The 15,651-nt window shown below is 34.8% G+C and overlaps 1 protein-coding gene across 3 annotated transcripts in view; it reads left to right on the top strand.

Annotated features, from left to right (window-relative positions):
- The window catches only part of SMCHD1 (structural maintenance of chromosomes flexible hinge domain containing 1), a 71,457-nt gene that overhangs the window by 15,969 nt on the left and 39,837 nt on the right, over positions 1 to 15,651 (top strand). For all 3 annotated transcript variants that reach the window (XM_057364906.1, XM_057364908.1, XM_057364907.1), the window contains exons 6-19: positions 1,447 to 1,561; positions 1,708 to 1,827; positions 4,703 to 4,869; positions 7,071 to 7,164; positions 7,417 to 7,627; positions 8,470 to 8,587; positions 8,680 to 8,863; positions 9,406 to 9,603; positions 9,687 to 9,800; positions 10,235 to 10,341; positions 10,610 to 10,692; positions 10,848 to 10,961; positions 13,169 to 13,246; positions 13,334 to 13,453. In XM_057364906.1, coding sequence (XP_057220889.1) covers positions 1,447 to 1,561; positions 1,708 to 1,827; positions 4,703 to 4,869; positions 7,071 to 7,164; positions 7,417 to 7,627; positions 8,470 to 8,587; positions 8,680 to 8,863; positions 9,406 to 9,603; positions 9,687 to 9,800; positions 10,235 to 10,341; positions 10,610 to 10,692; positions 10,848 to 10,961; positions 13,169 to 13,246; positions 13,334 to 13,453 — 1,823 coding nt within the window. The remainder of the gene's footprint in view (positions 1 to 1,446; positions 1,562 to 1,707; positions 1,828 to 4,702; positions 4,870 to 7,070; positions 7,165 to 7,416; positions 7,628 to 8,469; positions 8,588 to 8,679; positions 8,864 to 9,405; positions 9,604 to 9,686; positions 9,801 to 10,234; positions 10,342 to 10,609; positions 10,693 to 10,847; positions 10,962 to 13,168; positions 13,247 to 13,333; positions 13,454 to 15,651) is intronic.

Raw genomic sequence — 15,651 nt, 5'->3', positions numbered from 1 at the left:
AAATATGCTTTTAAGACACAGCTGTATGACACTTGGCTAAACCCTCTCATTTTATGATCACATAAATAGGCCCATACTTTTTCTAGGTAGGAAATAGAGAAATTTCATAACACAAAACTGCTCTTCTGTTATTATGACACTGTGAATATCTTTGTTCTCAGGACCTTTTCTAAAACTACATTTGGCTTGCCTGCTAACAGAGGCACTCTGTGTTCGGCAGAGGCKTTTTGTATTGTGTTCATCAATTACCTGAAAGCCTTTCAGTAGTGCATTCAATATTTGTTTTGCTACTGGAATAACAGATAAACAAATACAGGGTTTTGGTTTAAAGTTTGGGTTTTTTTTTTAATCTTAATTCCACAGAACGTAAATTACACTTAAAGATGTCTATTTTTTGAAGCAGGCTAGGCAAAATAATTGTTACGCATTTAAAGAAAAAAGCGGAGGTTTTATAATGGGTTTTGCTACTTATTTGAATTAACTTTTTTGAATCTGTTCTCAAGAGATCTTCCACCTGCGCAGCCAGATTTAATCCTAGTGTATAMGATTCCACAGAATTAGCTATGTCCAGCTTTAGACCTTAAGCCTAGAATTGTAAATGTGGAGATAGAATTACAGCCTCAGTCACACCTAATTTATTGTATGAGCAGATAGTGTAAAAAGTAATGGGGCAGTGGGAAGTGATAATATGGCGGCRGGAAATTTTTTTGCAATGGAGCTATCTCCAAATAGAATGTCAAGGTCTTTTAAACCTCTGGAGATAAGTGAATAAAAAGTGCTTCTGGGTCTTTCGTAAAGAAATTCACTGCTTTTTGAAATTGCACAGTTTAGTAAAAGAGAAATACGTAGTATTCTTAAGCTGCAGGTGTAAACTATGGATTTCTACTACTCAATGGGACCATAAGCATAAATTATAGCTGGATACCATCTACACCTTATTTTCATTTGGGACTTCTGTGATTTGAAAATAAATGTTTGTCCTAAACTAGGTAAGTCTGTTCARGCTGACTTAAAAGACTTGGAATTTCACTACTGATAGCATATGTCATCTCTCCAAATATGCATTTATTTAGTAGTGGGTTGGCTTTATTTCCCACTTTGACTTAGAAGTATTCTTATGAAAGGATGCTGTCACAAAGTTCAGGCTTGCTTTGTAAGCCATTTTTATTTGAGTAAGATTTGATTTGCGACAAGGGACAGAAGTGTTTTGTCAAATGACTTAGGAAAATGCTTCCAATGTTGTCATCCTTTTTTTTTAAAGAGTACATCAAGAATTTTGGGTGTGTACATTTTAATGTTTCAGTTTTAAAAGGTATAAAGTGAAGGATTTTTTTAACAAAATGCCAGGAGGAAGAATTTCATAGAAGCTTTAGATCAGAAGTATCTTTGGCCTTTTTTAATTACTTTTGTCTTTTAAAAATTTATTTACAATGCTTTTGTTCTCAGTGATCATTCAGGATATGTACGCCCTTTGCCAGTGCCTCGTAGTTTAAATAGTGATATCTCATATTTTGGAGTTGGAGGCAAGCAAGCAGTGTTCTTCGTTGGACAGTCTGCCAGAGTAAGTCAATGTCAGACTTTATTTTAGAAGATTTGCACACAATCAGATGGTTATTTCCTAACATGTAATCACAGCATTGAAGTATTTTATGATGATCATTTTAAGTCTTATTTTGATTTTAAATGCTGTTTCTTTAATAAAATCAGATGATAAGCAAACCTGCAGCGTCTCAGGATGTTCATGAGCTTGTCCTTTCTAAAGAGGATTTTGAAAAGAAGGAGAAAAACAAAGAAGCAATATATACTGGATTCATTCAAAACAGAAAGGTAAATAGTAAATAGCCATAAGATTTGCACATTTTTAATTGAAAGCCTTTCTCAGGTTAATGTGATTTAACTGTGTAATATTCTTGTAATACTTATCTGGGCATATCTTCATCTTACTGAATTATTTGCACCCTGTAGTGTAAAAGGAAGTAATAATATAAAAGGAAGTTACTCTTGACTTTGAAGACACTGTRTCATAATGCTTTATTTGTATGTGATGCTTTTTTCCTCTTTTCAGTTATGGTTAAATGACAGAAATGCTTTCTAGTTTTCCATTTTGGGTTAAGAAATATATTTAAAAATACTTTTCTAAGCACAGCATGTTTTTTTTGTTGTGTAYGAAACAAAGAAAAATTTACTTTTTCTGGAGCAGTAAGGAGTAAGTTAGGGAAACAAGCTGTACTTATTTAGAAATATGTGAAACTAACTGACATATGGGAGAAAGGTCCAGCCAGATCAACAAAACCCAAATTTTCATCAGTTTTGTAAAATAGATTTACTATTTAGCTGAAAATTAACCTCAACAGTCCTGATACTTTTCATGAAGAGAAAGAGCTTAAATAAAAAAGCTGTGAGATGAGGAGGAAGACTGAAATGTTTTTTGGACATTTTTGAGCAAGGAGGTAAAGACAAAGATGTAGCTAAGGGTGCAGATGGGAGGAAGAATGGGTGCTGTGTGTGACAAGGTAGTCAGACCTTGAGTCCATATCTAGTAGGTTATAASAGTGCATAGGTTATAATAAGGTTTTTGTCATGCCAATCTTGGATCAGAGATTTGCAACAAAAGATGAATTGTCAGATTTTTGTTTTTATTCTCTGTGCAATATCATTAAGAAGGCAGACTCACAAAAATAGAAACTGAAAAGCAGACAAAATCTGCTCTCTTGTAAAGGGTACAAATGCTTTCCCTCCCTGTTTGATTTTGAAGAGAGGGGGTGAATAATATGAAGTAGAAGATAAGCTAGCAGGTATAAGCTGGAGGAAAGTAGCTAATTGATGTGTGTAGATGCTACTGAAGTATTCAAGAAGGTGGTGCGATCACCTGTTTGAAAAGTCATGGTAATAATATAAAACTRAGGTTAAGGTGACATTGTTAAATATATGCAAGTAAAGTTCTATTAGAGTTAAAAAATAACTTGTAACTATCCAAGAGGGAAGAGATGATGCGAAAGATTCGAGTAATAGAAGTGAAGTGCGGAGATAATGGACGAATAACTCAGGTTTAGGATTTTAGGATTTTTTTTGCAAATAGCTGATATATCTAGGTTCATTATATTGATGTGAAATAAAATGTGTGAATTTGTCTGTTTATTGACTTGAAAAATGGTCTGCACTGCACATGGGTGAGCAAGAGTGCTCAAAAACATTTCTTCTGGCAGAAACAGAAGTTGTAATGGATTGCTAGTGTGAGGAGAATAGTTGAGCCTTTTAGTTATTCAGTTGGTGAAGGAAGTTAGTTTTGTAAAGAAATCAAGATGTAATGAATATGAAACAAAAGGCATTCTAGAACACCGAATGCCATCAATGCCACCCCTGCTTRTCATGTTTCCTTGATGCATAATGGGCACCTGTCACTTCTCTGGACCATTTAATATTGCAAACAAGTAAATAGTAATTTTCTAGTTAGGTGGGTGCTAGGAATGTAGGGGAAGGTGCCATGGTAGTTTGTCTTCTGCAGTGGGAAGGCAACCAGAGAATTTGGGAATGACATTTTGGAGGTTCTTTCACTTTAAAAATTGTACAGAATGGTGCTTGTTCACCAGCAGTATTCAGCTTCTAGATTTGTCAAATCATATGGAGATGAGGATCAAGCAGCTCTGGGTTTCTTTATTATCGCTGATCCCACCACTAGCATTGAATGAAATCAGCAAGACTGTTAGGTTTAAAAGAGACTGTGCTGTGGGCAGAAGAAAGAGATGTAGTCTTCTTTGATGAAAGGTCCCAAAACTGTTTAAATTATCCTCTTGGTTAAGAAGAGCTCTTTGATTCCCTGGAGAAAGTAATAGAAGATCTTTAATAGAAAACCCTTGATTAACTATTTCACCACCTATGGTTAAATAGGACATGGCTCCTTTCATGCCTTAGTGATGTGGGGTTTGCCTTCTTTCCTGCAAAACAAAGCTGTAGCTGCAATGGAACTGCATTAACTGCAACGTATGTTCTCAGATGTAGCAATTGCTTGCATTTGCTATAAAGATCTTAATATTTGTTTTAAAAATAACTATTTTCTGGATGTACCAAATGTAAAGAATTACTCATTGATCCACCATGAAGCATGACATCAACCACTGTCTTTCTGCATTTTAGAAACCTGTCATAAGAACAAAGTGATCCATCCAGGAAAAGATAATCAGTAGTTTCTGGATTCGGGAGTCTCTCTTTCTGTTAGACTATTTGACATTTCATCTGGAACTAAGGATTCACCTGGTTGTTTTTTTTTACAGCAGAAGTGTGTGTCTTCCACTTTAGTTTCTGTTATAGAAAGCAACCAATCAATTTAAAGTAAATAATTATTTTCCAGCTCTGTTTTCTTGAAAAGCAATTAATGTCTTGCACACTTAATTGGTTTCACTTGATAAATGAGAACATGGATAGCAGACAGTCCTACATTAAACATGATAAAAAGCATTTCTAGACTGCACACTTCAAGTGCTGTGATGAAAGTGAGTTGAAAATGAACTGGATCAGTGATGTCACATTCTCAGCTTGTTGATTTTAATTTGGAAACTTTTTATTTCAAGTTTTAATCCTTTGTGATRTTTAGCATCATATGCTCTGTATTACTTTTCTGTTATGTTTTTGAATCCTTTCAAKTTGATGGGAGTTCAGAAATTCAGTTTACATCCCTGCTCTTATTATTTTACTCTTTCTGTAGCCATCTGATTCCTCTCACATCACAAATGATGATGAAAGATTTCTTCATAATCTAATACTAGAAGAAAGGGATAAAGAGAGTTTCACAGCAGTTGTCATTACAGGTGTACAACCAGATCACATGCAGTACTTGAAAAACTACTTTCATCTTTGGACAAGGCAACTGGCGTAAGTTGGTGATTTATAAGATTCGATTTAAAAGGGGGCTACTAATTAAGTCAGCTAATTATGAACTGCTTCCTTTTTGTATTTTGGCATTGGCCATATTCCTGTTAAGGCTGTTCATACTAYAGTCAGTCTTCTACCTAACCAATTTTACAGAAACTAACACAACTGAATGGGCGCCCCCAACCAAAGATGGGACTTGAGGATTGATATGTAGTTATCCATAGTAATTTTTATTAGCCTATTCAATTTAATGTTGTATTACTAATGTAATTTATTAAGAACTTCATCAGTTACTTTGCTCACAGTTGTGCTCCTATACTCTGTACCTGGCTTTTTGTTTACAGTTTTAGGGGATCTTTTGGTTGGCTGGCTTTTTTTAAACAACGAAACAAAAAAGTACTGCTGCTTCATCCCATTTTAGGAGGGAGAAAGTTATATGATACTGTTCACTCTGTACTCTAGTAATGTCATCAGTGGGTCCACAGAGCCTGAAGATACCTGTGAATAAGTTTGGGCTTACCTCTTAAGATGATGGATCTGTCTCTGAATGTAAACTGGAATGCAACGTTACAGATTAATTTTGAAATCTGGCAAACTACAGAACTTTTTTTTTTTTTCAAATTATGATTTTATTTTTGTGTTACCTCTAATTTGTTAATAACAGTTAATACTTAAAAAGAGGATTAAAATAAGAATTAAGTAACCTCTTATTATGTGAAATAACAGTGCTGTATACAAAAACTTGTTGCTGAAATAATTTTTAACCTCATGAAARTGTAGGTAAAAACATCTACATAAAGAGATTAACTTAGGCCCTTCGTTAGCTTCCAGGTGCTCTTCAAGTGAACACTCAGGTGTGTGTTAGTTCTTTCCCACCAACTCTTGAAGTGAAAGAGCTGCCTCCATTTGAGATGGAACCCAGGTGCAATTATTCAAATATATGCCTTGTAGTTGTTACAGTGAAGCCAATCATATTTAGCTTTCCAATGCTACACAGTCCTGCATCACAGTTTCAGCTGTAATGGCTCTTTTCCCTTCAAACATCTCCCCATTCCCTTCTGCCATGCCTTTTGCTGTACGTGCACGATACCAGTTTCATTCTACTTTAATGGGCTGCAGCATGGCCCTCATTATTTTGGATGCTTTGAAGTGGAGATGAATCCCTAAAGTAACTATGTCTTAAGGCCATGGGAGTACCTTTTGAAGTCTGGAAGAAATGCAGACAAAATACTAAGCAATTTGGACATACCATAAAGTCCTGAACAATGAGACCATGAGGAGCTGTTTTGCTGGGAATGAAGATTTCTCTTTGGGGAATATGTAGTRCAGTGGATGTCAGAAGCAAAGCAATTCTAAACTTACAAGTGCATTTAACTTTCATCATACATTTAGTYCCACTGACTYGTATAATCTCATTTTTCTCCAAACCATCACCCAGAGGTTTAAAGATTCARTCTTTGAAGTTGAAAGAGCTAGCTAGCTTGCTGAAAAGTTGATGTAAATGGAGTTAAGTTCCTCAGTTTTCTCAAATTTCATATTTGTATGAAATTAATTAATCTATCTGACCATATGGATTTTTGAAGTTTGTTAAATGAAGATAAATGCCCAGTATAAAATAATGTTTACAAACAGAAAAATTATTTCTAATATGCTGCCTATTAGCACATCCATCACTCCTGCCCATATTCAAATTTTGGCAAATAACTTAACGATAGTGATTGTTTGTTACATGTTTCTATTACTATTCGATGATTCATATAAAACTGGTATCAGAAACAAAATGTGRAAAGATTTATGGCTCTAGTTCTTTCTGATCTCCCAAGTGCAGAATAATTTGCAGTAGTTTTACTAGTTTACTCTTTGATGTAAAGGATCTGTAACCAGGTAAAAATGGTAGTGTTTTTCACATATGCATGTTATTTGAATTGGTTTCCAATTTAACCAATTATTTTCCAATTTAACCAAAAATTGCTCCTAATGTGGTTGTGCATGACAGAAATGAGAGGAATGAAAAGGAATCRCTCCCTTTAGTAAATCTACTGTACCAGGTCTATGTTGTCAAGGAGTAGATTTATAACAGTRCAACAAACCAGTTATATTTTAATAAAAACACAAGCTTATTTAGATTTTTTAAAAAATTACAATGTGCAATTTTTAATTTCACTTRCTATGGTTTGTTTTTTTTCTGAAATGTATTTCAGACATATTTATCACTATTACATCCATGGACCAAAAGGAAATGAAACTAATGCTGTAACAAGAGAAACAGGTCCTTTCAACAACATCAACATTCAGGTAAGAGATTTTATATATGTTAGTCAAAAGTCCTCTTAGATGGCAACTTACTTCATATTGTGCCTGTTTCTCTTTCATCAATTATTTTAAGATACCGCGTTTATGATGTGGGTGTAATTTAATTTTTTGAAGTAATTCTAGTTAACATTGCAGTGTAGGAAGTAATTCATTTACTAACAGTTATTTGTCAAAATGCTTATTATTGTAAGTCTTTTGCCCTAAGGAAAATCAACTTGTTTTCCTTTTTTCCAGATTTCAATGTTTGAAAAAGGAAAAGTACCAAAGATTGTCAATCTGAGGGAAATCAAAGATGACATGCAGACATTGTATATAAATACTGCAGCAGATAGTTTTGAGTTTAAGGCACACGTTGAAGAAGAAGGGATAGTTGAAGGCATCATTCGATATCATCCCTTCCTTTATGATAAAGAAACATACCCTGATGATCCATGTTTTCCATCAAGTAAGTGAAATATTTTGCTGCTTGTCAGTCCTATCATAGACAGTCCTACAACTCTAAATGTTTTAATGAAATAAAAACTAAACCAATTTAACTTGAAGTGCAAATTATTACCTGATTTAGGTTGTGTCAGAACAGAAAAGTTSTAATTCTTTTGGATGAACAGATCTGTGAAGAAATTGGCTGTTTGTGGTAACTCATTCTTGTAAACCTGTYCTTTGGCATAACACCATCTGATTTCAAACTATGAACGCTTATGGAATTTACTCYAGTTGAAACTTTGCACCTTTCTGACTGCATCATTGCTCCAACAAAGTAATAAAATGTGAGCAGTTAGGTTCAAGAGATTCTAGTATTGGAATACTGCCAAGGACAGCATGTAGTCTGATGTCTTTAATTTATTTTTTTTTTATTTGGTCGTGATGAGTTTTCAAATGCTAGGTGTTTTAAAATATTTTATACTGGTTTTTTTGAGGTTTTTTTTTTGACAAAAAAAGAGTTGATTGGGACAAGATTTTATGATACTAGAAATCCATAAGTTGAAACAAAGGAAAAAGAAACACTCATTTGAAATGTTCAAATTTGGTAATATTTAACTTCTGTTTAAAACTTATCTTTAACTTTCTTAGTTTTTCTGCTTGTTATTTCTAAAGTAGGAAAAAGCCTAATATTGTATGTGATGAGCTCGGTATCATGTGTATTGCTACTGTGCTCAACTTAATAACAGTAGTATCTCTTAATTTAGATTGCCCTAATTTTTGGTATTGTATTAGTTTTTTAAGGAAATATGTTCAAGGAGCNTTTTTTTTTTTTTTTTTTTTTTTTTTTTTTTTTTTTTAATCAAGGATTAAATGATGACGATGATGATGAATGCTTTATAATAGAAAAAGGTGCCAGAGGAAAGAGGCCTATTTTTGAATGTTTTTGGAATGGAAGATTAATACCATACACAACTGTGGAAGAGTAAGTGGTAATCTGTTTTGTATATTCTGTTTCTATAATCTGTAGATTTCTTTATAAAAAAGGATTTTAATATCTTTCTCCTTTTCTTCAAGTTTTGACTGGTGCGCTCCTCCAAAGAAGAGAGGATTAGCACCAATTGAATGCTACAACAGGATTTCTGGTGCATTGTTTACCAATGATAAATTCCAGGTCAGCACAAACAAACTCACTTTCATGGATCTGGAGCTGAAGCTAAAGGATAAAAATACTCTGTTCACAAGAATCTTTAATGGACAGGTAATTATAGCATTCTGTCAAGTGTTTGTTCTTGGTGGAATTTAATGCATGTGATATAAAAACTTTTGCTCACTGGTTGTTTGTTCATGTCTCTCCAGTTTAGGGAGTAGTAAAGCTGAACCTTAAAATCTTAAAAATTAAAACTCTGTATTTTTCTTTTTTTTTTTTCATAAATAATTGCTTTACTTAGCTGTTATGTGACAGTTTTTGTGGMCAGATCCTCCTCCTAGAGAACTATGGCTGCTGGGGGAAGCACTTTTTTGTCTTGAAGTGTAGCTTTCTTAGAATTTTGTAATGTTTTCAAGCTGGAGAATCCTTTTTGTTGTTTGTGCCGTTGTTTCTATGTTTCTGTTTCTTYGTTTCTTACTTTTTCTGTTCTTTTTTCTTTGTCCTCTTTGTGTGTGTGTCTTTCTGGGTTTTGGCTTTTTTTTGTTTGAGTACAGTATCTCTACACTCTTACAATTGTTCTGGCTTCTGAAGTGGTCATATTTAAATTTTGTAATGCATTGTTAATACATATTTATTTTGTGATCTCTTTATAGGAGCAGCGAATGAAAATTGACAGAGAATTTGCTTTGTGGCTCAAAGACTGCCATGAAAAATATGACAAACAGATAAAATTCACAGTCTTTAAAGGAGTAACTGTACGTACTGATATACCATCCAAAAGAATGCAGAGCCCTTGGACAGTGTATTCTGCAATAGAGTGGGATGGAAAAACATACAAAACTGGACAGCTGGTAAGTGAGTTAAACTCTATAAAAGGCAAATACTGTGTGTTTGATACAGGAGTAATGTGTTAATTGGTGTCTTCTGCTTACAGGTGAAAACTACTAAGACTCATCCCATATTCTATGGAAGTATTGAGAAATTTTTTTTGTATGGGGACCATGATGGTGATATATTTGCCACTGGGGGAGAAGTTCAAATTGCTGTGGTAAGAACAAATATTGAAAGGATTCACCCTGCTAGTATGGGTATGAAATCTTTAAATGTAATCTGTGGTCAGACTTAATTTAATTACTTTTAAATAAGTGTTGAAAATTATGTATTTTTTTACTCTCAGTAGTCCAGAAATACTCACGTTTAGCTGTAATGAAAATATATTAAAATTATTATTGATTATCAACAATCTGATTTATTAAAATTTGCATATGAAATAAATACCACAGTTGGGGTCAATAGTATGTTGATGCATCCATTTTTAACCCTTGTGATTTTAGAACAGTGTCTTGTGGTGTCAGTAGAGAGACATAATACAATATGCTAATATACTGTGTTGACTTGTCTAGTCCTTTGATTAGAGGGTCTTTCTTCTCTGACATATTGTGAAGTCTGGCCATGTATAACTGCACTGAATTTTTATTTCAGGAACCACAGGCACTGTATGCTGAAATGAAAATTATTCCAATCTCAAAACTTGACAGAACAGTGTCTGAAAAAAATGTTAGAAAGTACATAGAAGATGAAATGGCAAGGTAAGCATTAAGTAATAATTACATAATTGTGGCATTCCTAATTRCAGTATTTGTATTTCATCAGGAATCAAACAAAGTTCACTTTTATTCCCAAATGGGAAAGCAGTCAGCAGTTTCAGTAGRAAAAAAAAATTATAAACCAAGAAGATACAGCTTGGGATTTGGGGTTTTTTTTTTGCTGCCCCAAAAATAGGTTAATGTATATTTCACTAAATTACCCTTTTTTTTTAACTTGCTGAAAAAGTGTTCACCTTCTGTTTTTTATTAGACTTCCTGACAAATTATCAGTAACATGGCCTGAAGGAGATGAGTTGTTACCAAATGAAACAAGATTTGCTGGTACTCCAATAGGTATATTTTTTTCTTCCGAATACTAAAACATTAAAAGCCAGTTTAAAAATATATCATGCGCTTTTGTTAAAAAGACAAGCATGCTAACATCTCTTGACTATTTTTAATCCACAGCATATTTTGTTAAAGTCCGTCATTTTTCATTTCAAACACAGGAGCATTAMGAATCGAAATTTTGAATAAAAAAGGAGAAGCAATGCAAAAGCTYCCAGGTACAAGTCACGGAGGTTCAAAGAAGCTTCTTGTTGAACTCAAGGTTATCTTGCACTGTGAGTATTTCAGTATATTTAATTGCACCTTTATTATGTTTAAAATTCATARTGGATAATACGTTTCATTGTATAATATATGTGTAAGCATATATTTTAAATACATACAAGAATTTTATAGATGATAGTAATAGTTTTAAGGACAATACTCCAGTGCATGTAGCATTTCAAAGCKACTTTTCATGAAATGACAACTGCTTCAATGCCAAATGTCTAATGTCTTAATGCTCTATTTTAATTACATCTTCTGTCACAATAAGGGGAGCCTATCAATTCTAACATGCATAAGCACATGTGTAAAATGGATAATGCTTCTGTAACTAGCATAACAATTTATGTGACCTGTGTAATAGTAGGGATCAAACTTGTTTAGTATCTAACATGAAGTCACTTCAGATTTTTTTAAAAATCAAGTTTATTTTTATTTACTGTTTTGTTGTTTCCATTTTGTGGGTGCTTCACATCGCATTGTTAAGAATTGCATTCTGTCCAAGGCAGCTGAAATCACTCAGTTATGTTTTAGGACACTAAATTCTCTGAGAACTCCAATTCAGCACTTGTCAAATATATTTGAAATTTGTAGAAATTTAAAATCTTGTTTACCTTGTTTCTTTCCATACATGATAGGAAAATCCAGTTCCWTTATCTGTTTAAGAGTTGAAAAAATACCCTTCTGATGCACTGAGGTTATTGTAGTGATATATGTGAAAGGAAACCAAATGAAAGTATCTTAGCTGCAGTTTAGTATATGTGTCACGAGATTATACATGGTATTTTAATGCCACTCCTTTACGGGAGGTGGCTAYTGTGCATGACCATTGTACAGCACAGTGTGCCGAGGCATAAAAAAGTTGGAATTCAATAAAAGRTGTTCATTTAATGCAGATTATCAAATTGTCTCCTATTAGCATTGGTGACAAACCAGTGTTTTGTAATTTAGCAAGGTACACCATCCTGATTACTTCTGACTTCAGGAAGTATGAGCTTGAAAGAGACTTGGTGTTTCTGTTCTGTTTTGTCAGGATTGCTCCTAAGATCACTGAAGTTTACCTTCAGACCTTTCATGTCTCCTGACCCTTTCATTAATATAAATTTGTGATTTTAACTGTTTCTGCTCCTTCCTATGTTAACCTTTTCTTTACTCATTTGAAGAATCAGTAGTGTARTACTCCTGTTCTTACCAGAACAACAAATAAGTGATGATTTGGTCATGGTGTACCTGTCAAACCCCTAATTGTATAAATGAGAGAAATGTGGTTACACCCCTACAAAGGCTGAGAGCAAGCATAATGTACAAAAAGTTTCTCTTTTCTTTTGAAGAGTGGAATGCATGGCAAATTGTACTGTGGCCTGCCAAGGGAGTTGAGTTACGAGAAACCTGATCTGGTTACTGGGGAGTCTTGTTATACAAGCTTCAATTCAAAATGAGGGTTTGAATTAGGGTTAAGAGAATAATGAAGCCTAGTTGACAGTTCTTACTTTATCTTATGCATGCCATTTGGTGCAAGACCCAGCYCTTGAAACAGTTTTGCTTAGTTTTAGAACCATTTGTATTTCTATTGTATTTATTTTTATTCTGTATAGTTTTATGTCTGTCACAATCTATGTTCTGAAGTGTATTTTGTAAAAAAAGTTAATGCCTCTTGACATTTCCAATGATAGATCTTATTTCTGTTTTTATCTTAGGTTATAGAGCCAGTCACTGAACACTGCCTCAGAGTTTCAGTGTGTTCTCTTTCTGTGTRTGTCTTAATTTTGCAGAGGTTTTTAAAGACAGATAAAATAATTTGGAGAAAAACRGGAATGTTCTTTTTCTCTCAGTTATATATTCTGTCATCAACACATCTTTACCGTTGCTACCATTTAAGCAGCCTTGCTATAGTCATTTGTCAAGTTGATACATTGTCAGCATGGAGTGCAGAGAGCTCAGACTTAACAGAGGACATACAACCAAAGAGCTAATAAAAGTCAAATTTACAAACCTGCTGCTTTCAGCRCAATGTGGCTAGCAATTTTTAATTAAAATGGGATTAGACAGGGAACTCTTTTTCAGTTGTGATCAATATGTTTGGTTGTGAAGCTGAATTGATGTTTATGAAATCTAGAAGTGATAGTAATACTTTGTTATTAAGTGATTCCACTGCTTAAAAAAGAGAAKAATTATGGTGTAAAATTTAAATACATGTAGATAAGTGTTTGTTTTGCAGCACCTACTGAGAATAAAGAAATAATTTCCCATATCAGTCAGCATGGAGGCAAGTGGCCATACTGGTTTAAAAAAATGGGTAAGTTTGTATATATTTATAATTTTATAATTTTGTATAAATTTATATTTTTTTTTTCTTTCTAATCATACTTGTATTTCTGTTTAGAAAATCTTCAGAAACTTGGTAACTACTCATTGAAACTGCAAGTGGTACTGAACGAAAGTAATGCAGACACTTACGCAGGAAGGCCTCTACCATCTAAAGTATTTAAATTTACTATTGTAGGTAAGAATTACAGTCCTATTTTCTCCTACTTTTAGTGTTTCTATTTGATTCATAATATATCAAAATTTGTCGTGTTCTAGTTGAGAGGTGATTTTCAGYATTGAAAAGTAGCATTTCAGTGTCAAATATGAAGCATTTCCAGGGAAAGAAGTTTTTTGTAGTAGGTTTTGATCTCACATGTAATATGTTGGCTCTCAAGCAGTTTTTAAAAAATACAAAGTTTTGATGGAATCTAAGGCTCCCTGAAGTTTACTTTCCCAAATGTACTTAGCGTGATTTCAATTAAGTATGAGTTTATATTTGTTTCCTCATGCCATTGACATAAATATTCTTTTATAAAAGCAGTATTCATTTGGCCAGCTTTCATGCATGAACTAGAAAAACTCATTTAAAAAAATAAGTTTTACATTTAAAAGAGGCATGTTGAGATTGAAGCTGTTTTGTTGGGTTKTTTTAATTAAGAAAGAATCCTATGCAAAACTAATTCTAATTTGTTTGTAATGGTTATGTCTCTTTGGATTAACCATCATAAAATACTTACTATATTGCTTACTAGAATACTTACTTCAGAAAGGATTGGCATGAAAGGAAAGATGGTGGGGTAGCCTGGGAGTGTTTAGATTTTCCAGAGCTTGATGATGATGACAATAAGTTTGTGGGTAAGAGAGGGGGAAGGCCAATAGATACTGTGGTGGAAGTCTGTTGCAGACCACCCAACCAGGATGCAGAGGCAGATTAAWTACATAAACAGCTGGGAGAAGTGTCCCAATCACTAGTCCCTGTTCTTGTGGGGATTTCATCTTAACATGTACCTGCTGGAACTATAACACAGCAGASAGGAAATGGTCTAGGAGGTTCCTGGAGTGTGTGGAAAAGAACTTCCTGACACAGCTGGTGAGGGAGCCCAGTAGGGAAGGCACCCCACTGGACTTGCTGTTTGTGAACARAGAAGGACTGGTGGGTGGTCAGAGGCTATCTTGAGCCYATTGACTACTAAATGATAGTTTACTGTTCTTGAAAAAGTAAGGAGAAGGGTTAGCAGAGCTGTCACCTTGGACTTCCAGAAGGCAGACTTTGGCCTGTTAAGGAGTTGTTTTACGGAGGTAGTCCTGAAGGTAGCCCTTGGGAGGTAGTCCTTAAGGGCAGAGGAATCCAGAAAGGTTGAAACAAGAAGAGCAAAGAGGAAGCTCACAACCTGGGCTTCAGGAGAAGACTTCGGTCTCTTCTAAGATTTGTCTGATAGAGTTCTATGGAAGGAGGCCCTGGACAGACAGGGGGCCCAAACAAGTTTGTTAATATTCTCAGGTCACKTCTAAGCTCAAGTCTGGTTCATCCCAATGGATATTAAGTCAGACAAAAATGCCTGGTGGCTTGCATGGATTAACAAGGAGCTACTGGCAGTACTCAACWCAAATACACAGAAGGTGGGAATGGGAACAGGTAACCAGGAAGGAATRCAGAGACATTACCCAAGCATGCAGGGATGGAGTTTGGAAAGCCAGAGTCCAGTTGGAAATGAAAATGGAATCACTGGCAAGTGATACCAAAGCCAACAAGATGGGCTTCTTCAAATACACAGGACAAAAGGATGGCTGAAATAAAACATGGGGCCCCTGTTGAGTGAGGCAGGGAGCACAGGATGTAGGAAAGGATGCTGAAATAATCTTTGCCTTAGTATTTACTCAGGAATCCCAGGCCCCAAAGGTAAAAGGTCTGGGGCAAGGAAGATACACCCTTGGTGGAAGAGGATTAGGCCAGGAAATACCTAAGGAGACTGGTGACGTATAATTACATGGGCCATGCTGGAATGCACTCATGAGGCTGAAAGCTGGCTGATACCCTTATGAGGCCACTCAAACTTTTTGAATAATCATGGCAATTGAGAGAACTGCCTGATGTTTTGAGAAAAGCGCCACTCCCATCTAGAAAATGTGCAGGGAGGACACACAGAGCTACTTTCCAGTCAGCTTCATCTTAAGCCCTGGGAGGGTGATGGAGCAACTAATCATGAAAACCATTTCCAGGTACATGAAGGACAAGATCATCAGTAGTTAGCATGGATTCACCTTCTATGGTGAAAGGACTAGCTTGGTAGATGCAGGGTGAGCAGTAGATGTTGTCTGCCTAGCAAGATCCTCRGTAAGATCCTCACAGAGGAGCTGATGAATTTCAGGCTGGATGAGCAGACTGAGGTGAGT

The sequence above is a fragment of the Malurus melanocephalus genome, unplaced genomic scaffold (genome assembly GCF_030028575.1).
Source record: "Malurus melanocephalus ecotype Western Australia unplaced genomic scaffold, MMel_1.1 scaffold_44, whole genome shotgun sequence".
Lineage (NCBI taxonomy): Eukaryota > Metazoa > Chordata > Aves > Passeriformes > Maluridae > Malurus > Malurus melanocephalus.
The sequence above is the reverse complement of the archived record's forward strand: the minus strand, read 5'-3'. Positions and strand labels throughout refer to the sequence as shown.